This window comes from Podarcis melisellensis (genome assembly GCF_964234715.1).
Source record: "Podarcis melisellensis genome assembly, chromosome: 14".
Taxonomy (NCBI): domain Eukaryota; kingdom Metazoa; phylum Chordata; class Lepidosauria; order Squamata; family Lacertidae; genus Podarcis; species Podarcis melisellensis.
In genome coordinates, this window is record NC_138546.1 from 11105776 (window position 1) to 11116632 (window position 10857).

The 10857-nt window shown below is 45.4% G+C and overlaps 1 protein-coding gene across 4 annotated transcripts in view; it reads left to right on the plus strand.

The window, feature by feature from the left end:
* TRRAP (transformation/transcription domain associated protein) overlaps positions 1–9610 on the plus strand; it is a 159371-nt gene extending 149761 nt beyond the window's left edge. For all 4 annotated transcript variants that reach the window (XM_081889018.1, XM_081889020.1, XM_081889021.1 and 1 more), the window contains 4 exons: positions 123–307; positions 4304–4507; positions 5950–6144; positions 8337–9610. In XM_081889018.1, the coding sequence (XP_081745144.1) occupies positions 123–307; positions 4304–4507; positions 5950–6144; positions 8337–8621 (869 nt within the window). In that variant the 3' untranslated portion in view covers positions 8622–9610. The remainder of the gene's footprint in view (positions 1–122; positions 308–4303; positions 4508–5949; positions 6145–8336) is intronic.
* Positions 9611–10857: the final 1247 nt, after the last annotated feature.

A 10857-nucleotide genomic window follows, 5' to 3' on the forward strand; every position in this document is an offset into this window, starting at 1 on the left:
AAGGACAAGGCCTGATGGTTACGGCTGTCCTGGGGAAAGGAGGAAAAATAATGTGTTGGGCTTGTTCACTTTGATCCTTCAGGACATTAACTTTACGTTTTCCCCTTTCTCCCTGTCTCCAGTCCCCCGAGTCGTGGCCGTCTCTCCACAGATGCGCCTGGTCGAAGACAATCCTTCATCTCTCTCCCTCGTGGAGATCTACAAGCAGCGCTGCGCCAAGAAGGGGATTGAGCACGACAGCCCGATTTCTCGCTACTATGACAGACTGGCAACCGTCCAAGCGCGAGGGACCCAGGCCAGCCATCAGGTATTGTAATCTGTGACGAATGCGTTAAGGCGCTCTCTGCGCCAGGCCTGCTCTTCGCCTCCCTTTGCTTCCCTTGCCTCGTATTTGATGCATCAATCTCATCTTTTCACTCTCTTGCTCTCTCTCCCATCCCCTTCTTTTTATCGGCAAAACCATCTTTCAAAGTAGATCTGCCAGAGGACTGAGCGGGCACCTGCATCGCATTAATATTGTGGCAAAGCTCCGAAAACATAAACCCTCAAAAGAGCCTTGTTACCTCTCCACCTTGTATGATTAATAGAGCGTAATTATGACCGGGAAAAGACAAGACATGCAACAAAGAAGTTTTGTTAGGCAGCTGTGGGTTGTTGGGTGTTTGGCATGGGTTGTTTTGCTTGTCAGAGCCATGAGTCCCACAAGAGGCAGTGATGGCCATCAACTTGGATGGGCTTAAAAGAGGATTAAACCTATTTCTGGAAAGATAAGGCTCTCCATGACTACTAACCATGACGACCGTGTTCCATCTCCACGGTCAATGGCATTCTTCTTCCTTGTACCAGCTGCTGAAAACCATAGGAGGGGGAGAGTGTGGGTGTGCTCAGGTCCTGCTTCCAGGCTTTCTGTGTCCATCTGGCTGACCAATGTGAAAACAAGATGCTGGACTGGATGGGCCATTGGCTTGATCCAGCACGCTTGAACCAAGGGAGCCCGTGGTGCTGCAGATGCTTGTAGACTACAGATCCCATCACTTCTCACCATTGGTCATCCTGGCTAGGGGTGATGGGAGCCGGAGTCTTAACAGCATTCAGAGGACCACAGGTTCCCCATCCCTAATCCAAACAGTACTTCAGGAGAAACTTGCTTCATTGAGAAGTTCTTCCATGAACTCACCGTGTCACCTTGGGCCACTGTTCCTCCACTTTGGTTCTGCAATGGAGAGGAATCATATTACAGATAGGTAGCCGTGTTGGTCTGCCATAGTCAAAACAAAAAAATTCCTTCCAGTAGCACCTTAAAGACCAACTAAGTTAGTTCTTGGTATGAAGAACTAACTTAGTTGGTCTTTAAGGTGCTACTGGAAGGAAATTTTTTGTTTTGAGAGGAATCATAGCTCACTTGTAGAGCGTATGTGTTGCCTGCAGGAGGTCCCAGATTCAATCCTTTATATCTCCCTTTAAAAAAGGGGGGGTCAGGTAGCAGATGATAGGGAAGCCCCTTTATATGAGTCCCTGGGTCACCCCTTCCAATCAATGCAGACAGTCCTGGACCAGCTTCCTGATAATGCGGTTGTGAAAGCTGTTAAGGATGACTATAGTAATGTGTATTAGTTGCTCCAGACACTCAGAAAGCCCTGCCCAAATGCTCTCCCTATTTTGTGTTTCAGTCCATAGACTGGTCTCTCCACCATTCTCTCTTTTCAAAAACGAAAACAAAAAAAGGAAGCTTTTTTCCATTTGGCATTAAAAAAAACCGGTCCAATATCTGCCATTCCCCCCCCAGGCCAACTAAGACACAGTTTGAATCCCCCTGAAGTGGTGTAATTAAGGCTTAGTATTCCATTATCACCCTTGCCCATTTATAATAATAAATAGTTACTTTAAAAGCCTTAACACATATAATTAAGCATTGTGCTGTCCTCTTTCTTCCCATTGAAATTGATGCAGTTCCAGGTGTGTTGTGTCTTGAAAGTTGTGTCTGTAATAAACAACCTTTCATTCCTTGCACAGCATAAAATAAAATTAAGTGACACGGAACATCTGTCTTTCTCTCCCGTTTTCTTTTTTGAGGCTCTTCCCTTCTGGTTGTGGAAATTTAGTCCCTCTCTCTCTGAGTAATTTAATTTAAGCAAGTGTGATTATCATTCTTTTCTAGTGCAGTGGAGCAGGTCCCCACTTTATTTTCTCCTTCTAATTAATTAGGCCAGTCCACGCTGTAGGTAATTAAATATGGAGGTAGTTCACAGATGTTTACATGGGAGGCACAACTTGGCTGCGGAAAGTGTGGTAACATTAATACTCAGATGCTTGAAGCAGATCTTGATTGCGGCCCGAGCATACCAGGCCCTGTGCAGACTGCGGAAAGATAGTATTGCCTCTCAGTGCTTGAACGTGCATAACGACATCTGTGCCATGCAGGGAGGCTTAAGAGGTTCAGAGGCTGCTTGTGGAAACCACAGCCCAAAGCCCACACTTTAGTAGCTGGGCCTGCAGTTTAGGTTTGGGGAGCCTCTGGCCCTTCAGCTGTTGCTCAGCTCCCATCAGCCCCACCCAACACGGCTACCGGTGAGGGATTGTGAATGCTGTAGCCTGGCAACCTCTGGAAGACCACAGATTCCTTTGCCACTGCTTTAGTTACAAAGCTGGATGTAGCCATGCTAGAAGTATATAAAAGTTTGGTTTGACGTGGTTATGGGTGCACCAGTCTCCTATCATCCTACCAACTTCTGCTTGTTTGTTTGTTCTTAAATCTCTCCTACATTGCATGATATAATTCCATCACATGGGTGAGCTATACAGCACAATTTGAATAAAATGAACAGTAATACAGTATCATTCAGTGGCTGTTACACCTTCCTTCTGCTGGGATAAAGGCCTCATGGGTGGTCAGCCCAGTCTGATATCATGGGTGATACTTCCTTTCGTCTAGGAACAAGCTAGACCTCCTTAGCTTCAGCAAGTTTTCTTCATATTGCGCCCCTGGACAGTGTCCCAGACTCCACAGTTTTAACTGCTGGCTGATTGAGCTCCTACAGTACACTCTCCCTTTCCCGAAACCCAGCGGCATCTATTGCCACTGTTCAATATTGCCTAAATAATAATAATAATAATAATAATAATAATAATAATAATAATACATTTTTATTTATATCCAGCCCTCCCCAACCGAAGCTGGGCTCAGAGCAGCTGACAACAGTTAAAATAACACAGTTTACATAAAATCATAATCAATTAATTGAAATACATTCTAAACTCAATTCATTCTAAAATCAATTCAGAGTCAAATTAATGGCAACTATTGGGCTAGAGTTTTATGAGGATTACGGAAGGAGAGGGTCAGACTGTGCCTTGGCCAAAGGCCTGGTGGACAGTTCTGTCTTTCCTGCGGAAAGATGTCAAGTCCCACAGGGCCCTAGTCTCTTGTGACAGAGCGTTCCACCAGATTGGGGGCATGGCTGAAAAAGCCCTGGCTCTGGTTGAGGCCAGCCTAACCTCCCTGTGGCCTGGGATCTCCAAGATGTTTTTATTTGGGTTACCATTTTATCTTTTCATTTCTATAACAGAAGACCTGCAATATATTTTACCTCCCAAGTCCTGTGCATTCTAAAATACATTTCAGTCAGGCTTTCCTCTTCACCACGGGCAGTAAGGAATTCCATGCAGGCAAAAAGAGCAGGTTGGCAAGGGAAGGACTCATTTGATTTCCATGCTAGAAGAAAATCCAGAAGAAGGAAAGCGCAGAAGCACAGAGGACTGAAAGAGAAGGGATCCTTCCTTCACTTGGTGGAAGACAGGTCTTTGGCACTTTTAAGAGTTTTGTTTCCACGACAGATGAGGCAGCCAGCTTAGAAATGCAGGCTGCTGCTCTCAAACCAGGCTAGTTAAAAAGAAAAAACCCTGCAGACTATAACTTTTGTGGGCTGACTTAAAAGCCTGATTTTTAAAAAAAGAAAATAATGTGCTAAAATATTCAAAGGACTTATCATTTTGCTTTCAGCTTTCATTAAATGAAGGTGTTGCTTTTTTTAAAAAAAAAAACCCACCCCAAAATGGTTAAAGGGAGCTTCTTCTTGAAGTAGCTTCGCTTGCAAGTGTAACATGACACAACTCTAAGGATTTAAATCAACCTGGAATAAATAAATACATAATGTGTTTCTGTTGTCAACCGATGTAAATCTGTCCATCCCAATAGCTGCAGTCTTAAGTGCTTAATTATAGTTGCAAAGGCCCCTTTGAAGTTGTTTGAAACCTTATAGAAATACATGATCCTGATGGCTTTCCTCTCCCTCCCCCGTTTTAGGTTCTCCGTGATATTCTGAAAGAGGTGCAGGGCAACATGGTGCCTCGGAGCATGCTGAAAGAGTGGGCTTTGCACACCTTCCCAAACGCCACCGATTACTGGACCTTCCGGAAGATGTTCACCATCCAGTTGGCACTGATCGGGTTCGCAGAATTTGTCTTCCATTTGAACAGGCTTAACCCTGAGATGCTGCAGATTGCTCAGGTATGCACTGGGACTAGTTTGCGGGTTGCATAATCATCACGTGGTGCCCTTCAGCATCCGGGGGCAACTTGCATAATAAATAGTAAAGCTAAAGGGACCCCTGACCATTAGGTCCAGTCATGGCCGACTCTGGGGTTGCGGCGCTCATCTCTATTTACTGGCCGAGGGAGCCGGCGTACAGCTTCCGGGTCATGTGGCCAGCATGACTAAGCCACTTCTGGTGAACCAGAGCAGCGCACGGAAACGCCGTTTACCTTCCCACCAGAGCGGTACCTATTTATCTCCTTGCACTTTGACATGCTTTCGAACTGCTAGGTTGGCAGGAGCAGGGACTGAGCAACGGGAGCTCACTCCGTCGCGGGGATTCGAACCGCTGGCCTTCTGATCGGCAAGTCCTAGGCTCTGTGGTTTAACCCACAGCGCCACCCGCGTCCCTAAATAATAATAATAGTAAATAATAAATATGACAACACAAATATAAGCTTGTTTATAGCATTTGTGTCTTTTCATCCGTATGGGTTACTAAGGCATCTCACAATTGTTGTTTTGTTTGTTTGTTTGTTTGTTTCGTTTAGTAGATTTATATCCCACTTTATATTTATGGCCTCATCTGCACTGTGCATTTAAAGCAGTATCATACCACTTTAGGCAGCCATGGCTTCCCCCAGAGAATGTTGGGAAGTGTAGTTTGTTAAAGCTGCTGATAGGAGACCCCTGTTCCCCTCTATGCAATACATTATAGGAACAATATTTTTCCCTGCCCCTGATCCTCTACTAGCCCTTTATTCAAGATTGATACTTTATTGAGGATGTTTTTGTCTGTCATATTTATACCCCTGCTAATAGGAGGTAGTGTAAGGTAAAGGTAAAGGGACCCCTGACCATTAGGTCCAGTCGTGGTTGACTCTGGGGTTGCGGCGCTCATCTTGCTTTATTGGCCAAGGGAGCCGGCGTACAGCTTCCGGGTCATGTGGCCAGCATGACTAAGCCGCTTCTGGCGAACCAGAGCAGCACACGGAAACACCATTTACCTTCCCACCGGAGCGATACCTATTTATCTACTGCTAAGTTGGCAGGAGCATGGACCGAGCAACGGGAGCTCACCTTGTCATGGGGATTCGAACCGCCGACCTTCTGATCGGCAAGTCCTAGGCTCTGTGGTTTAACTCACAGCGCCACTCGCGTCCCCAAGGAATAGTGTACATGTCTGCAATTCTGGTTAACTGTTGTCTGTGCTCATAGTGCCTGAGCAGGAGTCTGTTAACATAAACATGCCTTTGGAAGAGCTTGTTTTTATTCTTTCTCCCATTTACAATTTGAATGCAAGGGAGGTATTTCAGATTTGCATGGATACAATAATCAGTTTTGGATAGCTTTTTGTTTTTCTTCTGATTTCCATACTTATGGTTTATATGTGTGTGTCTTTAAAAAAAAATCTCTAGGATACCGGCAAACTGAACGTGGCCTACTTCCGTTTTGATATCAATGATGCTACCGGTGATCTTGACGCCAACCGCCCCGTCCCATTCCGACTCACACCAAACATTTCTGAGTTCCTCACTACCATTGGCGTTTCTGGTCCACTCACTGCATCTATGATTGCAGTGGCTCGCTGTTTCGCACAACCAAACTTTAAGGTATGCACAGGTGTGGGTGGGAGTTTGTGTGTTTAATACCCAAAGAATTGATTTAGACTCCTTAGCTTTCATCCTCTGTGAAAGCCATCCGATCTTCCTACCTGGCTCTTCTTCTTTGCTTTCTCTCTCCCCTGCCTCTTCATAGGGGCGGAGGAAGGGAGGTGCAGGCCGCCCCGTGTGTCACCACTGAGGGGGGAGGGTGACAAAATGCCGGGCGGCACTCACCATGGGGCCTGCAGCACACCTGAGCCACACGTCTCTCCTGGGAGAGACATGGCTTGGGCGCACGCAGGCTCTGTGTTGCTCAAATGGTCTGCCCGCTGCCTCCCCCCCACCTGTAGGGCAGCGGAGTGGGAGGAGGCAGGCAGACTCTGGAGGCACCGCTGTGCACCCCGCCCCTATGGGCGCCTTGCTCTGCCCCTGCGCGCACCACCCCAGGCACCCAAGCGACTTCCTCCGCCACTGCCTCTTTGGCATAGAAACCATAAATAAATCTATCAAAGGGAGGGTGTGTGTATGAGGGTAGGGGAGAACCGACTGGTGGGGAAAGAGTTTATCACCCACTGCCACTGCTCTTCTGATAATGCCTTCCCATAGGGAGGTTTCCTTTTCACCAAGAAACAAAAGGATTTTCTAGTTTAACATGTACTTCCACGCTGGCCTTTCCTCCTTCGGGCAGAAATCTCATATAAGCATAATATGAGCTTTTTATAAATAAATAATAGCCCTGGCTTTGCAGTCCTCTACGGAATTGGCCCCACTTCCGCGGCAGTACATTATAGCGAAAATGCCTGCGCTCCTAGTAACTGTCGTTCCCCCCACTTTTTTATAGAGTAGCTACTTACTATCGGTTTGAAAACGTAACTTGCAGGTATATGAGCTTGATCCTACAATGTCCTTAGAATTCGGCTCACAGATGATAACCTGCATCCCACAGATGGTGTGGCGTGTCCATCCCCCCCCCCCCGCCCTTTCTGAATCTCCACAGTAGATTGTACACTGAGCTGAAGCACATCTGAAAAGAGCTTTGCTGGAGTCTAGCTGATGCCTGTGTGGTCCTGTTTCTTGGGCGGATGCTGGAAAGCGGACAGTAATTCTGCTCTCAGCTTGGCCTGTTGGGTTGAAATTAACGTGCCTCAGCAGTTGCCACAGCATTCCATCAACAATGCTGGTGTCTGCAAGCCTGAGAACGGTGGCGCGGGTTGCAAATCAGCAGCATCGTTTAGGTTTCCCCACGAATCATGTCACAAATGGGAATCTGTCTTGGCGGCTTGTTAAGTGGAAAAGGAAGCTCATGATATATAGTGGTTTTGATGGAGTTTGGCTCTTGGCAGGGTACAGTTTGCTCAAGGAATGGGCTTAATTCCTTTTTAAAATTCTGACGCTTCGCCAAGGTGAAGCATCTCCTCGCAGCTGGTGGCAAATTTGCAATTGCCGCGTTAGACCAAACACGCCACGTGACACACAAAGAACGCAGGTGGTATGCCTGTGTGATTTTCCTAATTAGGCATCTAAAGACTCAACCTGCAGTTGTGCTAAATCCTCTCTTAACTTCTTAAATGCAAGGGGGGAGGGGGGCAAACAGCCAAAAACAAAAGTGGGGAGGATCAAAATTATAGAAGCATTGGATTTTTCTGAAGTTGAAGGCTCGAAGTTGAAGGTTTTTCGGATCGATCGGAGCATTTATATTCTGCCTCTTCTGTTCAGGGCTTGCTTACAAAACACAGAAATTGCAGTTTAGCGGAAAGAGTACGAAACAACTACAAAAGAGACAAGGGACAGAAGTGGTTTTGTTTTTTTTTAAAGTAGAGGTATTGTCTGCCTGATCAAATACAAGCTTCCTGAGTTGAAAAGGGCTTCAATAAACAGGAGGAAAATACAATGGGGGAGAAAGATAGCCACACATCATGAGGCAAAGGGGTTCCATAAGGTGGGCACAGCCAAAAGTAAACCGTCACAAATGGTTCTAGAAGGAAACATCAAATGCATAGCCTTTAATAACGCAGCTCACTCTAGGCTGCAGTGGTCTGAACACGCCACCGTAAAGAGTTTTGTTGTTGTTGCTAAGGTTTATTGCAGGAACGCCAAAGCACTGCGACGGTCCGTTTCCCTTGCAGTTTGGCTAAGTCCCTTGACAGTCCCTCCTAGTTAAACATAATTATTTCCCCTTCCTCCCTCCCCACTCCTCGTAGGTTGATGGCATCCTGAAGACGGTGTTGCGGGATGAAATAATTGCTTGGCACAAGAAGACCCAAGAGGATACTTCCTCCCCGCTCTCAGCAGCAGGGCAGCCGGAGAACATGGACAGCCAGCAGCTGGTTTCGCTGGTTCAGAAAGCCGTGACCGCCATCATGACGCGCCTGCATAACCTGGCTCAGTTCGAAGGGGGGGAGAGCAAAGTCAACACCCTGGTTGCTGCGGCAAACAGCCTGGACAACCTCTGCCGCATGGATCCCGCCTGGCACCCCTGGCTCTGACTTGGCCCTGTGAAGTTCTTACGGCCTGCAGTTGCGGTGGGGAGAAGGGTGGGGAAATGTGAACACTTCTTTGTGAACCATGCCTTGCTTTGCCGTTACATCTCCACCCGTCCTGACCCCACCTTTTCATCAGTCTTCGGTGTGATCATGTTTACAGAAGTACCGCTGCCTCTATGCCCCTCGAAGTCATTTTTGCATGCTTATCGTCCCAGGATCGCTCCTTAGGGAGAGGAGAAAGTGAACCATCTCTTCCTTCGCGCCGCCGCGAGGATGTGCTTGTGGCTCAGAAGCTGCAGGCCTACTCGTTCGAACTTTTTGTTTTATTTCAAGAACACTTTTAAGGAATTTGTATCCCCCACGTTGTGGGTCTTCCTGCGTGACGTTCCTGTTCTTCATTTTATAAAAAGTGTTTTCTTTGTTGTTTACCTTCCGATTGGTGCAAAGACTGCTGGAATGAATGCCATTTTAATCCAGTAACAATTGCATCGTAGTGGGTTTGTACAGTGGTTTTGTAACAAAATGTATAGTGAATGGGGGCAGAATTGCCCTTTTTGGGTCACCACTGGGTGAGAAATGATCAAATTGTGCTAGTTTTCTCCCTCACTGTTGCAGTGCATTGTACAGATGGACCCATTTCTGAAACCTAGTTTAGAGGCTCACTTCTGTGTCGGAAGAGCACTGTAAAAGTGAATTTGTCATCCATTAAGTTGCATATTTTGATGGAACCAGTGCAACACAAGTCAGAAAGTATATGATAAGCTGGTTATGTCTTGAGCTTTGCCATCCTTAAATGTGTATCATTAAGTAGCTTCTCGAGGAAACGTTTTTAGTTTTTACCTTTGTAATTTAAAAGAAGGGGGGAAAAGAAATGGCTTTTATTTGGATCCATGTTAGCATTTTTTTATAAAACTTGCAGTGTTCAGAATGTTACAGTTCCAATTTGTACAGAGTGAACTTTTTCAAAATAAATATTTTCTAAAATGCTTTAACGGCGCTCGTTTTCCTGAAGTGGGCTCAGTGGCAGTGAATTAAAATAAGCAGTGGCAACACGAGGATTCCAAAGTAGAGAGGGTTGATGGCATTAAAACACTGTTCCCAACGCAAATACACAGTGTGCAGATAATCATGTCACTTCTTGGTAATGCAGATATTAAATCAGCCCAAGAACAAGACCCATACATAACAAGAGCCTGGTGCAGTAATGAATTTGCTAGCCATTTGTGCCATTTTAAATGGGGTCTAGGACACCCAGCGCCTACTTGAATAATTAGCATTTGAATAATTAGTCCAGAGAGGTTGGCATCAATCCTTCCTGTGGCTACATTTTTTAGTATGGCAGTAGGTGAGTTCTTATTTCTCGTTGAATGGAGAATAGCTCTTGGTTCATAATGGCGTGTTCCAAGAACCTGCATCCTGCTCCTAAAAGATTTAAAACTCGTGGCTTGATACAAGCTTATGAGGAAGTATGTTTGGTTTGGGACTTGCATCAGTATCTCCGCTGAGAAGGCTCTTCTGTTTGGTGTGTTGCAGCAGTAGCAGCTAAAGAGAGTGTTTCCTTCCATATATATTGCTGATTGTATTACCAAAATGCAGAACACAGTGCATTATATATATTTAAACACACATATTGTAAACATAAATGCTAAATATGGAAAGGGAACTCTTATAAACATTAATTTAGCACCTATTCGTAGTCTAACAATTATATATAAATTAAAAAATTATCCAGTAGCACCTTAGAGACCAACTAAGTTTGTTCTGGGTATAAGCTTTCGTATGCATGCACACTTCGTCAGATACCAGATATTTATTTTGACTGTTTTAGACCGACACAGCTACCTACCTGAATTATATTTAAATACACCTTCCGTTAAATTACTTCGACCACCACAGCACATTAGATTTAGAAAGCTCGAACAGGTAGCAATAATAGAATGACATGATAAATATTCTGTTGCGGGTCGGCAGCTTTCACATAATTGTTTATAGTAGACCTTTTGAAAAATAGTCCCATCTCACAAGTGACCATAAATTGCAAACCTTAATAACCCTGAGTGATCTCCCAAAAAGTCATGGGCAAGAGTAGCACTATTGGGCTGTAGCCAGCTAAGTTCTACTCAGGAGTAGACCAGTTGAAATTAATGCACCTGTCAGTCATATCCATCGATTTCAATCGGTCAGCTCTTAAATAGGACCAACATGGATACCAGAGTGGTCACTTTGGTGCTGCTACCAC